Below are 17,345 nucleotides of genomic sequence, written 5' to 3' on the forward strand. Positions count from 1 at the left end.
AGCTAGGCAAGGGAAAGCTCATCCTCTTAGGCACACATAATAAGCTTAGGGATATAAATCAATATTAACCTTCTAGTTGCTTTTCAACCCAACAGATAGGTAGGGTTAAAAGGACAGCAAGTGTATTGGGGTTACTAACATCTTCTCATTTCGGTAAACAGTCATTAAGCCACACAATATGGATTTATCTCACTGGAAAGTGAGATACAAATACATCCTCCATCTCCTCTACACCAAATTAAACCCATCTCTCATTTTGTATACTTCTAAGAATAAACAGAAACCTTCTTTTTTGGTGCCTGAGCATTAACAGAGTCACGGAGGATGGAGGAAGAGAAGACTACAATTAACAGAACTTCAGGGAATTATTTCTCTTCCTGCATTGCCTTTTTCCTGATCCTATAAATAAAAACATTACATCATGCTGACAAGGCATGCTGTTCCAAACACAAGAGGCGGGCTTGCCCTTCAACAGATGCAAAGAAACACAGCCACCAAACAGCTCTCATAATGTCAACATACCCCAGAGACGGGGGAGAGCACAGGCCCTTCTGCACTGGCCCTATTCTCCATGATCCCCTGGGTCTCCCTGTTCTTTCCTCTATCTGATAAATAAATCACCAAAGGGGTCAATGTCTACTCTCCTGTCCCTGTCACAATGATGAACTGATGGGCTAAAGAATCACAGAGACCTCCCACTTATTCTGGGGGTCACTGATGGAAAATGGAACTTTATCTTAATAAACATACAGAAAGAAAGCATTAAAGCCCACTGTAAAAAAGCACCTCTCACAGTTGATGACACCCAAAGTCACGGACGGAGGTAAGGTCCAGAGACAGAACACAGGCATGCCGGGGACAGAAGTGTAAAAAAAGTCTTTCACGCAGAGCTTCATAGGGAATTGAAAATGAGGGGGAAGAACCTCCACCCTCTTAAAAGGAACTGGCAAACTAGAGCGACACGAATATGGCGACGTAAAGGTCAAGCATCAAAGCCGTCTCCACAGACACCGAGAGGGTTTGCAAAGCGCATCCTATCATTGTCCCTTTTGCAGCAGGAATGGAGCGAGGGAAGGGGAGGACACAACAGAGTGGTTGATGGGCAGAGAGGGCTGTCTCTCTTCAGAAAAAACAAACAAGGCAGCTTCAAATACGAGAAAGATTATATAATGAGGCTCCCAGAGCAGGACCATAATGACTTCAACGTGGCAGAATACCCTAGTCTTTACTGAAATCCGAACTGTTCCATTCTTGACTCACTACAGACGATGTCGCCAATACATCTGGAGCTCACTTGGAGCCGAGAGGTGCAGATGAGGTGAAGACACCAATGTGATTTTTACCTATGTCTGTGTGTATGTTAACATCTATTTGCATGTATACGTATGTGACAAATATACACCCATACAAATATAAAAGATAAAGTTCATTTAATGTATTTACTTTTTTACTTCAATTAAATTTAATTCAGTTCTTTAAAATCCCATCTTTGAAATAAAAATGTGACTCTTAAGAAATGAAACTGATTGTTTAGCCAGCACACTGGAATTTAAACAGCTGATGTGGACCCCTCCTTAGGAGATCATCTTCTTATTTCAATTATCAAGACATTTTTGCAACTTCTTCTTTGGAACTGACTTCAGAAACACATTTAGGTGCCACAAGAAAAGTAAATAGTCCTTGATAACCAATGTCATTTCTTAACAAATAAATGACATAGAGCAACAGATTTTTCTACAAGTAGCCTCATCTATTCATTTAGCAAACATACATTGAGGGCCAGACCTGTGCTAGGCTCAGATTTCGATTTCCAAAAACCAAACCTAAGGTTTTAAAATGTCAGCATGCCAGATATTCACAATGTATGGCCTCAAGCTCAGGAGACAGTTTCAAAATAAAGGTCAGGAGTTCGAGACCAGCCTAGCCAACATGGTGAAACCCCGTCTCTACTAATAATACAAAAATTAGCCAGGCATGGTGGTGCACGCCTGTAATCCCAGCTACTTGGGAGGCTGAGGCAGGACAATCACTTGAACCTGGGAGGCGGAGGTTGCAGTGAGCCAAGATTGCGCCACTGTACTCCAGCCTGGGTGACAGAGCAAGACTCCGTCTCAAAAAAAAAAAAAAAAAAAGTTCTCAAAATATTTGCATAGGAACTTTGTTAGAATATGTTCATTAACTTTATAGAAAACTACTTTCATTTATTTGAATATCTGAACACTTATTTAGAGGTAAATAATATTAAAAATTAGTTACATTACTAGTCACACCATGTAAGGTATATGTGTGAAAGTATGTATTTACAGAAAATCAAATCCTTACATGCCACATACAAAATAGATTGTTAAAGCTGAAAGAGAAAAAAGTTGTGTAAATCTGTATTGCTTAAAGAAGAAAGAGCAGAGAGAACTGAAAATAGTTTATGAAAATAGACTTGTCCCTAATATTATAAAAATAATCAAGAAAAATACTCATTAATTGCTTGTATCTTAAATAGGTTTAACTGAATGAAAATTAAGTGAATATTAATGGAAAATACAGAAAATCAAAATTATAACTACCAATTCACATTTGAAAATTGAGATTCCTAAATAACCCATTGGTCAGCCTCCTAAACGTTGTTTGCATTGTGGAAATTCAGGGATAAGTAAACAGCTGTATAGTACCTACATCTCCTATAGCTACACCCATACCCACTTTTGCCAATCACAGGCCTTGCTTTATTGACAGCTCTCAACACCAAACAAGTTCTTTTTCCCCAAAAGAAAAAAAAAAATGAAAATGTGATACCTGACTTCCCAGGCTTAAGCACTCAGTAGGAATAATAACCACCATCACACCATTACTTAGACAGTGTTTGCCACATGCTTGTAGTGTATTCACACATTCATTCCCCTCAGCAACGCAATAAGTCACGTGAGAGGAGTCAAGAAAGACAGGATCAGTTGTAAGGACAACATGAGTGGGCAGAGAAGGTTCGAGGCGCGGTACTATAGACACGCAGCGGGGAGAAGTGGAGGCAACGAAACAAGGGAATTCTTTCTGCAGTTTGGCAAAGAGGATCCTGTGCTCACCAGCTGGGGTGTAAACGGACCTCACGACCACGGTGTAGCACTTCACTGTAACATCAACTGAGGCCATAACAGAAAACAGCGAAGTCACCACAACAAGGTTTATGCAAGTGGCATGACAGAAGCAGATCTGTGGAAGAAATCCTCCCATATTCACTCTACGGAGTCCCAAACAATGAAGGGCAAAGTACGTAAAAAGCAAACAAAACTAAAAGAAAAAGTGGGCACTGAACAGGATTGGAAAATAATGAGTACAGAAGAATGAACACTTACGGGCACAGATTGAGCTAGTCACCCAGCATGTTAGCAAGCTTAAGTAAAAACAGCTGTTCAAATAATTTCACAGATTCTGAGTCACTGAAGAAACAAAGATGGTGTTATATGATGCGCCTGCCCTAAATTAGAGCCCCTAGACCATGTTCTGTGAGTATGTGTTGATAAAAAGAGCTCAGGGGGCCCTATTTCTAACCTAAATGCTTGCTGCAAAAAAGAAAAATTCTTCGTAAGCAAATTCATTGGAAGGAGTCATGTATGTTTCATAAACTGAGTCAGGGCCTTCGAGACCTTACAAAAAGCCTTTTGCAAGAGCTATATCACAGCCTCCCTGGGCAGAGTTCCTCATCTGCAAATGAAGGATGACACTGTCATTTCTGACACCTTCCTACACATACCTGGGAAGATCGATGAAACACTGCTGTCTGGGCACCTTGAGGTTAATAACAACCATATTTCAAGTTAGCCTTAAAATCTTTTCATCCTCTGGGCCTTTGGGAAGAGCCAAAGAGAAACACTCATCACATTTTGTCTGGCCCTAAAGCTACAGCTCACAAAGTAACAGTAGTCACAGATCTTGTGTGTTTTTTCTTAAAACTAAATACCAGTTAAGTAAGCAAGACGCATAACTGTGAAGGAGTTCTAGCATCTACCTTCTGCACTCTGATCACAATTATCTACCCCCAAAAGACTACATATCTACTAAGAGCTATAATGTGGACTATGTACCTCCAAAAACCACATTTACAGGAATCCTTTGATGAAGCTGTGGCTTCCTTATTTCTAGAACCATCTTGACAACAAGGAACGACTGCTTATTTTCAGTTCACTCAATCCTTTATAGGAATTAGTCGTGGCACAAACTAAAACCATGTCAAAGTAAGATTTTTGGGAAAAAAGAGTTATTGGCTTAACCAAAAGGTAAGCAATTTTGTTTTAAAATGAAAAATTAACTCAAACGGCAAGCATAACAAAATATAAATTCTGGTTTTCACATTTCTGTTTAACAACTTCAAAACCCAATTTAGAACATTCGTTCATCAGCAGAATAAAGGGACAGAATTCTAACAAATGCCCAAAGCTAAGGTGCCTCACTGCCCTACTGCACACCATTTTAAACTTTAGGCTTCTAGATGGATCACTGAAGAGATGGCTGACATAAATCTCTGAATTCTACACTTTACTCATCAATGCACCAATTAGAAACAGTAGCCGGTCACCATGAATTTACTGTCCCCTTGTAATAAACATCTGTTAAACACTAAACCCAGCAAATCTCTGTTAAACACTAAACCCTGTATCATTGTGTTCAAAGCTACTCAGAACTTATGTCTGCCCTTTAAGAAATCTAAATCTAAGAAAGCACTCATCCTGAGGCCAGGCACAGTGGCTCACACCTATAATCTCAGCACTTTGGGAGGCCAAGGATGGAGGATCTCTTGAGCCCAGGAGTTTGAGACCAGACTGCCCAACATCGGGAGACTCCATCTCTAAAAATAAAAATTCAAAAATTAGCCAGGCATGGTGTCGCACACCAATACTCCCAGCTACTTTGAAGGCTGAGGTCGGAGGATCGCTTGAGCCTGGAAGGTTGAGGCCGAGGCTGCAGTGAGCTATGACTGTGCCACTGCACTCCAGTCTGGGCAACAGAGTGAGACCCCATTTCAAAAAGGAAAAGGAAAAAAAAGAGTGAGAGAAAAAAGGGAGAAACACAATAATGCAAAGAAAAACAATTTCAAGATAATGAGAAGAAAAACAATTTGGAGACAAGTTTAAATAATTCAGATGTTGGTGGGATTTCTGTACTATATCTCAATTTTATTTTATTTTATATATTTATTTTTGAGATGGAGTCTTGCTCTGTCACCCAGGCTGGAGTGCAGTGGCGCAATCTCGGCTCACTACAACTTCTGCCTCCCAGGTTCAAGTGATTCTTGTGTCTCAGCCTCCCAAGTAGCTGGGATTACAGGCATGCACCACCATGTCCAGCTAGTTTATTGTAATTTTAGTGGAGACAGGGTTTCACCATGTTGGCCAGGCTGGTCTCGAACTCCTGACCTCAGGTGATACACTTGCCTCAGCCTCCCAAAGTGCTGGGATTACAGGCATAAGCCACCGTGCCCAGCTTATACCTCAATTTTCAACTGCTAGTATAATCTCTAAAACACACCTTCCATATATAAAGTGCTTAGAAAATTGCTCTGCAGGGTCTTCAGATTTCAGGAGTCACTTTATGAAGGAGAAAAATGACTGGGAAAGTAATATACACTCCATTGCCTGCATCCCCACCCCAAAAATAACAAATCATTCCTGTGCCCATGAAACCATTTCTAGGCAAAAGTCTTCAAAAGGACTCATGGGGGCTGATTTCTCAGAGTGCCTGGTTAACCTCAAACTGATTCACTTATCAGTTAAAATCTCAAACTGATTCACTGATAACTATTGGTAAGAATGTAGACGGAGCAGCTACTCTAACAGCTATCTTATTTCATAGGTATGATTCATTTCTTATATTTTCATGTTTCCACAAATCCTCATAACCTCAAACAAGCAGATAAAAAGACATGCAGTGGCTCACGCCTGTAATCCCAGCACTTTGGGAGGCCGAGGCAGGCGGATCACAAGGTCAGGAAATCGAGACCATCCTGGCTAACTCAGTGAAACCCCGTCTCTACTAAAAATACAAAAAAAAAATTAGCCGGGCGTGGTGGCGGGCGCCTGTAGTCCCAGCTACTCGGGAGGCTGAGGCAGGAGAATGGCGGGAACCCGGGAGGAGGAGCTTGCCATGAGCCGAGATTGCGCCACTGCACTCCAGCCTGGGCGACAGAGCGAGACTCTGGCTCAAAAAAAAGACATGCAAAGGAGAAGTAGACGCCTCCAAAGGTCAGGGCATTTCTGCTTCTGGAGTGAGACAACCCGGGCCCATTCACTGGGTAAGCACAGGAAGTTACTTGAAGCCCTCTCCGATCCTTGTTTATTTCTTCTATAACATGCAGATGACAATTTTATACCTCTGTCACAGGGTGGTTCCGAGGATGAAATGGAAGAGCATGTGTAAAGCTCACAGTACTGAGCCAAATTAAGCACATGAAAATGTGATAAAAGCTCCTAATGTTTCAAAGTTCATGTTGCCCTGATATTTAAGGCAGTAACTTTTGTATAAGTCAATTGTTAGCCAAGATCAAAGTTTAGAAAGAGAATACTAGTAACTCAGAGAGGGGAAAAAAATTGTATTTTGTGTTTTTCTTTTTCTTTTTTTTTTTTAATTTAATTTAATTTTATTTATTTATTTTTTTTTTTGAGACGGAGTCTTGCTCTGTAGCCCGGGCTGGAGTGCAGTGGCCGGATCTCAGCTCACTGCAAGCTCCACCTCCCAGGTTTACGCCATTCTCCTGGCTCAGCCTCCGGAGTAGCTGGGACTACAGGCGCCCGCCACGTTTTTTTTTTTTTTTGTATTTTTAGTAGAGACGGGGTTTCACCGTGTTAGCCAGGATGGTCTCGATCTCCTGACCTCGTGATCTGCCCGTCTCGGCCTCCCAAAGTGCTGGGATTACAGGCTTGAGCCACCGCGCCCGGCCTATTTTGTGTTTTTCAACTAGCGACTAAATAATGCTCACATGCCTTAAGCTGGAAGTGCACCAATCTTGTGTCATTAGCAATGAGGAATCTTACCCCTACTTCGCCCACATCTTCCGAACAGAAGGTAACTGACTAACATCCTGGGTTCCTGGAAGAGTCTTCCCTAGCAATGATGCAAGGAAAGGCAAAAGAACAAAATGCTCCCGGGCCCTGTGACATTCTGGCTCATTTTGATACCAGTCCTCAAGTGAGAATCAGAGATTTGATCATCGGAGGCTTTATTTTAAAAAGATGAGGAAGGTACAGTACCTCTAGTCGTTGTATCCGTCCCTTGAAAAACATAAAGAGGGAAGAATTTGGATAAGCAGCTTCTTTTTTAAGGAGAATTTCCTTGGCTTCATCCAGGCCTGCCTTGTTATCACTGCCATCCAAGGCAAAAAACGGGCAGACTACAGTATGATACCAGAGCAGAGCTAATCTAGAGCAAGAAGGAGAGAAACGATGAGCACATAACTTTTCTTATACCGTTTCCAGTTTTAAAAAAACCAGTATGTGTTCTTCCAATACTACTCTTTCCAGAAAGCTTACTATGCAGTCTCTGAAGAAGTAAAATCAGAGACTTTCCCCATTTTAATGTTAATATTTGGAAAACTGCAACTTTAGCACAATATATAAATCACAAGACACCCTTCCCTCAGGGGAGAATAAAGTAACAGGAGCATTCAGTGTTTTTGAGCCTTCTAGATGGATCGCTGAAGAGATGGCTGACATAAATCTCTGAATTCTACACTTTACTCATCCATGTACCAATTAGAAAAGGTAACTGGTCACCATGAACTTACTGTTCCCTTGTAATAAAGGCTTTATTTCTTTCTTTATTTTGGCAAAAGGAAAATGTTTTCTCTTGTGTTCACAAAACTTAGGGTATAAACCCAGAATCTAACTTTAAATATCATGTACAAATAAATAGATCAAAAGGAAAAAGAAAATTTTTTAAAAAGAATAAATTTAAATACAGAAACCACAGACACAAATTATGCTAAATTGCGTTAAAATCGGTGACAGGATAAGACAAAGGGCTCTTTCTCTGGCCTTTGAAGATGCTCAATTTAAAAAACAAGCAAATTAATAAACTACTTCAGATCCCTTGCCCCAAACTCATTACTTAAAACAAAAATGGCCATGTTAAACTAGGTAAACGAAACAGAGTCATTGGGATTTGATTTAATAAACAGACAAAAATGTTTAACCAACATGTCAAATATTTTTATGTAAACGCATACTTACGGTGTGCTTATAAAATTTGGTTCTCTAATGGATCTCATACTAATTACATTATTAATTCATTTCTTTATCAGAGATAAGCATAAAATATTAAGATATGAACAGACAAATGATCACAAGTTAACAAACCTGTTAATTCACATTAATAAAGGACAACTGTGTAATTTAATGAGTTTAGGGAGGCATAATTTTTTTAATGAAAAATTAAAGATATTTTAAATAGGTATCAGTTGATTAAAAGTTAGCATCCAAATTTCTCAATACTGATACAAGTAAGGTCCTCTGGGATATCAACATTTTTGGGGAAAATGTTGACAAGTGCTGTAATGTTAGACAAAGAATATCCGGAATCTTGTTAAATTACTCAAGTTACAAATGGTAGATATTTGCCAGACTAAAATAAACAAACAAAAATCACATCACTTTTAAGTGATGTAGAAATTGGTGAATTCTTGTTCTAGATAGTGATATCAGCTTCCTCATGCTCTCCTGCTTAAATAATTATTATTTAAGTTTAAACCAAGGAACATAACATGACTCAGTTTAGTGGAAGAGCACAAAATATCCATGTCACGTATAAGAAACCACCTTGAGTTATCAAGGAAAATATCCCAATGTGAGGATTCTGTATAAGAATAAAAATTTCAGAACCACAGAAAGAGCTTATCAAATTTGTACCTGCTAAGTCCAAAAATCAGAATCATGAATCTCACAGACTGTGGTCAAAGTCACAACAACTGCTTCTAAAATCATTTGAGGTTTTAAAATACATGACTTGTGAGACTCGTGAGTAACGCCTTGTTCTCTAACTAAAGTCAGCTTAGAACCACCACCACGACCACAGAACACAGTCCTTGGTGTTGCACTGAAAGACATAAGGCACAGCATCCTGGCAACCAACCAAACATTTTACCTGAAGTTTCCTTTAAAGTCTTTGATTGTTGTTTACTTACTTTCAAGACTATATTATCTACCAAAGCATTGCAATACAGCTACTCACGTAGCTAAAGGGGCCTTCATGTCCTTACTTTCGCTTGCATACATCAGTGAAGAAAGCCCCTGTAGGCGGTCTCCAGGAAAACCCAGCAGGTTGATGATTTTGAGCAGGTTTGGGGGCACCATGGATATGCAAAGGTGAAAAAGGCCATATCCAAAGCTAACAGCACCTTTCAGTCTGTTTAGAGACTCCTCAGACACCCCTTCAGCCACAATGTGATTATCATTTGCAGCATCAGAAGTCAAGGACTCTTCAGTTAGCTTCTTCTGATACAGCTCCTGAAGGGCATTGATGTCCAGATAGCATTTATTGTAAATCTTCCAGGCTTTCCTAAGGATCCACCCACCTTTGATATAAGCTAAAAAGAAAAAGGGAGAAAACATTCAAAAACATTCAAAGTAATGTTTCTATTTCTAGAGTAAAGGATACTGAACAGTAACCTGAAAATCAAGCCAAAAATTTAAAAAACATAAAAAGTATTATCGATTGCACCCAGTTTTCTTACAGTGCTTACTTAAACGTCTTATTTCTCATCACTCTCCCTTCACTACACTGGATGACGATTGGTAAGCACGGGTTTTTCTGCTCATTGTTCTATGAAGCCCTTCATGCAGTACCTAGAGCATGGTATGTAATATACATTGAATGAATGAATGCATCACCTGAATCCAACATCTTTTCATGCGTTCTGTGACACCCTCCATTGCGTTTCTGAATTACTGTACTGCTTTCCTGATAAGCTTTTTTATAATCCTTGTATTTGTATACCCTGTGTTACAGTCCTCCTTAAAAGCAAGTTCTTGGTCTTGGTCAGGTGACAATTAAATTTCTAGCCAAGGTTGGGCGCGGTGGCTCATGCCTGTAATCTCAGCCCTTTGGGAGGCCGAGGTGGGCAGATTACTGAAGTCCAGGCTGAGCAACATGGAGAAAACTCATCTCTACAAAAAAGACAAAATTTAGCCAGGCGTGGTAGTGCGCACCTGTAGTCCCAGCTACCTGGGAGGCTGAGGTGGGAGGATTCCCTGAGCCCTAGAGGTCAAGGCTGCAGTGAGCCACAACTGTGCCACACCATGCCAGCCTGGGTAACAGAGTGAGACGCTGTCTCAAAAAAAAAAGAAAGAAAGAAATGTATACCCAAACACCAAGCATTGCGTCTTGCCAAAAATAGAATAAAATAAAACAAAATAAGATAAAATAAAACAAGCAGGCAAAAAAGATTAATATTTACTGGATAAACAAATAGTTCCAGTTTATTATCAAAAAAGTCATTCATGTTAAATGCAAAATGTAAAGACCTCTAAATTCACGTATATCTGAGGCCTACTGTGTGGCTTAACCACACCTTATCAGAATGGCTTTATTTGGTTTATGAAATTGGGGTTTATCCACTGCCCCAAACACAGTGAAGTGGCAATAAAAAAGTTACTGCACAGCAGAAGGTACAAATCTCTTATCTTTAAACCTCCCTCCCCTACTGGCCCGTCAGGACCCTGCTGTTGACCACTCCTCCTAGGAATATTTTTACTTTCAGATGAATAGGAAGGGTTGCAGGAGGTCAATTTATGTGGGACTATCTGAGTGTATCATCATCGCATTTTTGAGGAAAGGATTTTCTGTAGTGAATTTTCTGTAAAATACAGTTCTCTCATAACTATGAGAGAGCTTATCCACTTAGCAATGTTACTAATACGATACCAACTCTGACCCTCATGCACAAATGGACAACATGAACTGTCAGACTTTCAGGCCCTTCAGAACAGTAGGAAAAGAGGTTTTCAGAAAGGCATTTCTAAAATTTCAGAAAATATAGGCAATAAAACAAAATCTGATTTACAAACACCCAATCCCGGAATTGAGAGTGATCTAAGAATAGATGTGTGGAAAAGAATTGATGCAGCCAGCCTGACTGCTATCATTCAATAGAACTGCTAACAAGGTTGGCCCTTGGATGGAATGGGAGCTTGGATTCTGGGAAAGTTCTTACCATTTCCAAGACTGATAAGAGTGGCTCACTGTGTGCACCTAAACTGTCTGCACAAATAATATGATATACATTGAACACTGATTTTTCTTCTGGGAGTCTGGAATTTGTCTATGTGCAAGGTAGGGGTGCCTACAATGATCAACCCCCAATAAAAACTCTGGCACTAAGTCTAATGAGATTCCCTGGTTGGTGAAATTTCATTTGTGTTGTCATAACTCGTTGCTGGGGCAAATTAGCACACCCTGTGTGCCTCCCCAGAGAGCAAAGCCTTGGAAGCTTGTGCCTGGTCTCCCCTGGACTCCGCTGCCCCATGTGCTTTTTCCCTTTGCTGATTTTCCTTTGTATCTAAGGAACACAAACGAACTACAAAACATAATCTAAGTCTTCCAAATAGCTACAATAAAATTAGGAAAGAAAACCAATACAAATGACAAAATGAGCATGCAACATAATTTTGCTGTAAGAAGTCACAGCTGAGAATATGACTGTAAGATGAGTCTTGCATGGAAGTCATCAAACCTGGGGGTGGTCTGGGGCACTCCCAATCCATGGTATTAAGCTATTATTTTACTTAAATGCATCAACTGACAAATGGTGAACATATCACCCATGGGATCACATTTAAAAACAATTATCCTACAACTTCTGGGTGATTAACGTCCTATAGTCTACCTCCACTAAAAAGAATGCTATAGGATAGGATGAACAAGTAAAACAAATTAATCTACAAAGTTTTTTTAGTAACTTTAATAAAAGTAATACATTTGAAACAATTTCTCTTCATTCGTTCTACTTAAGAATATCTACTGTACAAATACCACATTTCAAGCACTGTTCTGGGTAAATCGAAGTGAAATAAGACAGAGATCCTTCCTTTAAGAGGCTCAATGACGTTTTCCCCTCCTAAATGGAAGCACTGTGGGAAACGAAAGCCTGGAGAAAACCCTGAAGCTTCTTTTATACTGACAAAGTGGATTTTTAAGTGTCTGGATTGATCCAGCATGCCCGGAAACAAGAAAGATCGTGCTCAGTTACAATCCAAAAAGCCAAAGATTTAACAGAAAAGCAGAAAAAAATAAATAGAAACTAGAATGTATATTATTGAGAACGCAGAGGCAACTCGAATCTAATTCAAAACAAATAATCACAGGCTGCATATTTTAAACAAATCTGTAAAACCTGAAAAATATCGACCGGCTACTGTTTATATTATGTGCCTGGCACTGTGCTTGCCATCTGAGGAACAGCAAAGAACTATAAAACATAGTTCGATCCTGCCTAATGCCCACAATAAAATTAGAAAAGAAAATAAACACAGAAGAAAAAATAAGCATGCAACTTAACACATATATTTAAATGCTCTACTGGGTCATATATAGAAAGCGTGAAAACAAATACTGCTGAGATGACGAGTGAATTGGTTTTTTTAATCTCCTTTTTTTGTCATTAGTTTTCCATGTAGTAAACACATAAATAAATTAGAGAGTACAAAATAGTTATTGCAGGATTTTGGAAGAACACTTTACTCCTACCCATTCTTCACTGGAAATTTGGAGGGGTAAAATTAACTCCATTTTATCCTGTATTTTCCAGGCTTCCTCAGCTTTATTAAAGGAAGTGAAGCTTGCACTAAGGGAAAGGGAATGCCCCAGGAGAAAGAAGCAGGAACGCCGGCAGGAAGGAGCAGATGGGCGAGCGGCTTGGAGGCAGAGTGAAGCAGGGGACACCCCGGGACAAAAGGGTGCAAGCCCAACAGAAGAGTGAACACCTGCTCCCAGAGAAACGGCATCTCTCAATGTGACGTCGAAGGGACCAGGATTACAGACATGAATGCTAACAATTCTGACCTCAGGTGAGGAACTATAGAAATGGATGGTAGAATGGAAACAAATGTTAAGAATCCATCCACTCCAGAGTGTGTGGAACTAAATCAATAAAACGTTAACAGAAACCTCCACGGTGAAAAGCCCACTCTTCTAGAATAAAAATATAATGAGTTCAGTCTGTCTTTAATTTTGTGCCTAAGATAGGTGCCAATGTCTGAAAGCAATATGTTAAAGTCTATGGTAACAAGCTGTAAGGTCCTTAATTTGAGCCAAGGAAACGGAACCCAACCTTTTCAGCTGAGTCAAAGATGATAAACTGAAGTATGTCAAAACAAACTTAATGCCCATGTTGAGAGAGGCTTTGCTTTTACTACATTCTACGTCCAACTTGGCACTGAAACAGGTTCTCGGGACTTGCCCTACTCTCCATCCCACACTCTGTAAAGCAAAAATTCCAGCCACAGCCAGGCCAAGCAGGAGGAGGCAGAGGCTGGGGGAGGATGCAGCAGAGAGAACAGCACACTCTGCACCGTGGTTCCTACAGGGGCCGCTCCAGCAGCTCCACACAAGGACACAGCACCTGAGTGCATGTCTTCCCAACAAGCAGGGAACACGCTACTTAAGAGCCGTACACCCTGCACAGCTTTTCATCTGGCTGCTCTGAAAGGTCAAGTATAAATCATTCAGCTGTCGTTATCTCTGTGTCTGTGGAAGGAGGTGGAGACAGTAGAAAACCACAGACTCGGCCGGGCACAGTGGCTCATGCCTGTAATGCTAGCACTTTGGGAGGATGAGGCGGGTGGACCACTTGAGGTCAGGAGTTCAAAACCAACCTGGCCAACATGGTGAAACTCTGCCTCTACTAAAAAACACAAAAAAATTAGCCAGGCATGGTGGCAGGTGCCTGTAGTTCCAGCTACTTGGGAGGCTGAGGCCGGAGAATAGCATGAACCCAGGAGGTGGAGGTTGTAGTGACCCAAGATTGTGCCACTGCACCCTAGCCTGGGCAACAGACAATTTGTCCCACCTTATGAGGACCAGGCAACAACTAGCTGAGAAACAGAGGAGGCAAGAGGAAACCCTGCCCTATATGGGCCCTATATGGGGGTAGAAGTCTTCCCTGGCAAAGGGCAAGAGCTGCTTGCAAAATGGGAGTATCAAGTTACACTAAATTGATCTTGGATAAATTTTGTAATTTTTCATGGGAACTGTATCTGGTGCAAGCATCTACTAAAGCCTGTCTGTTCAACTGTCCTGGAAGGAGGCTGGTTAACCCATGATGGAAGGTAATTCAGGCTTGCCTCTCTTGTGACCCAAATAATAGACCTTTTTTTTTTTTTTTTTTTTTGAGACAAGGTCTCAGTTGGATTGCCCAGGCTACAGTGCAGTGGCACTATCTCACCTTATTGCAGCCTTGACCTCCCAAGTTCAGGTGATTCTTCCACCTCAGCCTCCCGAGTAGCCGGGACTACAGGCACACGCCACCAAGCCTGGCTGATTTTTTGTTTTTTCAGTAGAGATGGGGTTTTGCCATGTTGCCCAGGCTGGTCTCAAACTCCTAGACTCAAACAATCCACCCACTTCGGCCTCCCAAAGTGCTAGGAGCCACCGTGCACAGGTGTGAGCCACTGTGCCTGGCCCAAGACTTTGAAGGACAAAAGATGATTCAGTTTTCACCAGTCAGCCCACTGCCTTGTTATCTTTAACCTTCACCAACAGACCTTTTTTTTAAAGAAAAAAAAAAAATTATACTTTAAGTTCTAGGGTACATGTGCACAACGTGCAGGTTTGTTACATATGTATACATGTGCCATGTTGGTGTGCTGCATCCATTAACTCATCATTTACATCAGGTATTTCTCCTAATGCTATCCCTCCCCCCTCCCCCAATTCCACAACAGGCCCCAGTGTGTGATGTTCCCCATCCTGTGTCCAAGGGTTCTCACTGTTCAATTCCCACCTGTGAGAATATGCAGTGTTTAGTTTTCTGTCCTTGCAACAGTTTGCTCAGAATGGTGGTTTCCAGCTTCATCCGTGCCCCTACAAAGGACATGAACTCATCCCTTTTTATGGCTGCATAGTATTCCATGTTGTAAATGTGCCACATATTCTTAATCCAGTCTATCACTGATGGCCATTTGGGTTGGTTCCAAGTCTTTGCTATTGTGAATAGTGCTGCAATAAACATATGTGTGCATGTGTCTTTATAGCAGCATGGTTTATAATCCTTTGGGTATATACTCAGTAATGGGATCACTGGGTCAAATGGTATTTCTAGTTCTAGATCCTTGAGGAATCGCCACACTGTCTTTCACAATGGTTGAACTAGTTTACACTCCTACCAATAGTGTAAAAGTGTTCCTATTTCTCCACATCCTCTCCAGTACCTGTTGTTTCCTGACTTTTTAATGATCGCCATTCTAACTGGTGTGAGATGATATCTCACTGTGGTTTTGATCTGCATTTCTCTGACAGCCTGTGATGATGAGCATTTTTTCATATGTCACCAACAGACTTCCAATAGGCTCACTTCTCCAATCCCAATATCTTCCTGAATGGCATTACCTTTCCTCCATTTCCTCCCTTTAATTTTGCCTGAGGTTGCAAATTTTTGAATTTTTGCAATCAAATCTTGGCAATGGCCTTGAACAGTAGGATATAAATAACTCCCACATGCTTAGCATTCCAATAATGGAACACTAGGCATAAATGGATTTTAATATCTACCCACCATGTTCTAGGCAAAAACATCCTACCAGGTTCTAAGGACACAGAGAAGGAAACGGACCTTCATTCTTTATAACCCTCCTCAGGGATAAGGGATACTTGATCTTCCCAAAGATTCAGAATCACTTGTTCCCTATTCAACCTCTATGACTAACTTATGTGCCTATGACTGAAGTATCTTCCTGAATTAGAATTTATTTACTTACTTATTTTTTCCTACTGCCATATCATGAGTTCCCCCAGGGCATGAGGTGCATCTCATTCATCTCTAGACTACCAGCACCTATCATCTCACAGCATGTGGGCACACAGGAAATGCTCAACATATGTGGAGAAGAGGTAAAACAGCAGGTAGATTGCACAGTCCCTACCCTCAAGGAGCATGTAGCCTAATGCTTTAGGCAGACATGTAAATGTATATGAGTATTGCTATGCGATACATGCGGTAAATGGTGATGTACAGGATGTAAGTAATAGCACAACAAAGGCTAGATTGGCTGGGCATGGTGGCTCACACCTGTAATCCCCACACTTTGGGAGGACAGGGTGGAAGGATCGCTTGAGCCCAGGAGTTCAAGACCTGCCTGGGCAGCATAGTGAGACCCCTATTTCTACAAAAACATTTTTAAAAATTAGCCAGGTGTGTTGGTACGTGCCTGTAGTCCCAGCTACTCGAGAGGCTGAGGCAAGAGAATCACTTGAACCTAGGAGCTCAAGGCTGCAGTGAGTTATGATCTCCAGCCTAGGTGACAGAGCCAGGATTGACATGAGGAGGGAATGCTGTACAAAGGAGGAAGGCCTGGGCTGTACTTCATTAAGCATAAGAGAAAGATAAAGGGGGTAGGGATGTTCCACACTGACAGGGTAAGATGAATAAAAGCTCAAGGCAGCAGGGGGTATTCAGGGAAGTGTGAGAACCTTGGCTCAGCTAGATGAGGTAGTGGAAGGGCAGGGGGCTGGGAAAGAGTCTTATATGCTCTGCACAAAAGGAATTCAGGCCTTGCCTTGCAGGTGAGGCAGGCCAGCTAAGTGTTTAAAGCATGGGTTTAAGTGGTTCTGGAAAGATGCTCTAGCAGCAACAGAGTGTGGCCCAGAGGGGAGCAAGAGGCAGTGTGGCTACTATTCTAGCCCAGGGCACAGGGAGCACCTGAGGGAGAAGGCCCCAAGAAACCCAGGTTTCTGGGCCACTTGGAAGGTGGTAGCACAAGCAGCCAAACTAAGATGGGAGCACATGGACAGCACCAGGATTTCAGTTAGGAAATGAGAAAACCATGGTTCAGGCCCTGGTTCTGTTATCACCAACAAGCTGCCTAAATCATTCAACCACAACTGTCTCACCTGTCAAAGAAGGAAAACAATCTCATCTAAGGAAAACTGGAGTATATATGTCGCCAAGAATACAAAGGTGAGAAAGACATGGGCCCTCTCTTCAAATCCAAAAGGAAATAAAGGAAACTTACTATAAAACAAGGTGGCAAGTGCCATAAAATATGTTTTAAAAATAATTTCTTTTTATCACAAAAGTAATATATTCTTGCTGCAATAAAAGACCCTTGGATAATAGAGTGAATTTAAAAGATATAAAATAGTATGGGAAATTAAAG

At 41.1% G+C, this 17,345-nt stretch overlaps 1 protein-coding gene across 2 annotated transcripts in view; it reads right to left on the bottom strand.

Annotated features, from left to right (window-relative positions):
- TTC39C (tetratricopeptide repeat domain 39C) overlaps positions 1 to 17,345 on the bottom strand; it is a 122,865-nt gene that overhangs the window by 47,141 nt on the left and 58,379 nt on the right. For both annotated transcript variants that reach the window (XM_007974438.3, XM_073006416.1), the window contains exons 5-6: positions 9,208 to 9,562; positions 7,233 to 7,401 (exon numbers count right to left, since the gene is read on the bottom strand). In XM_007974438.3, coding sequence (XP_007972629.3) covers positions 7,233 to 7,401; positions 9,208 to 9,562 — 524 coding nt within the window. The remainder of the gene's footprint in view (positions 1 to 7,232; positions 7,402 to 9,207; positions 9,563 to 17,345) is intronic.

This window comes from Chlorocebus sabaeus, chromosome 18 (genome assembly GCF_047675955.1).
Source record: "Chlorocebus sabaeus isolate Y175 chromosome 18, mChlSab1.0.hap1, whole genome shotgun sequence".
Lineage (NCBI taxonomy): Eukaryota > Metazoa > Chordata > Mammalia > Primates > Cercopithecidae > Chlorocebus > Chlorocebus sabaeus.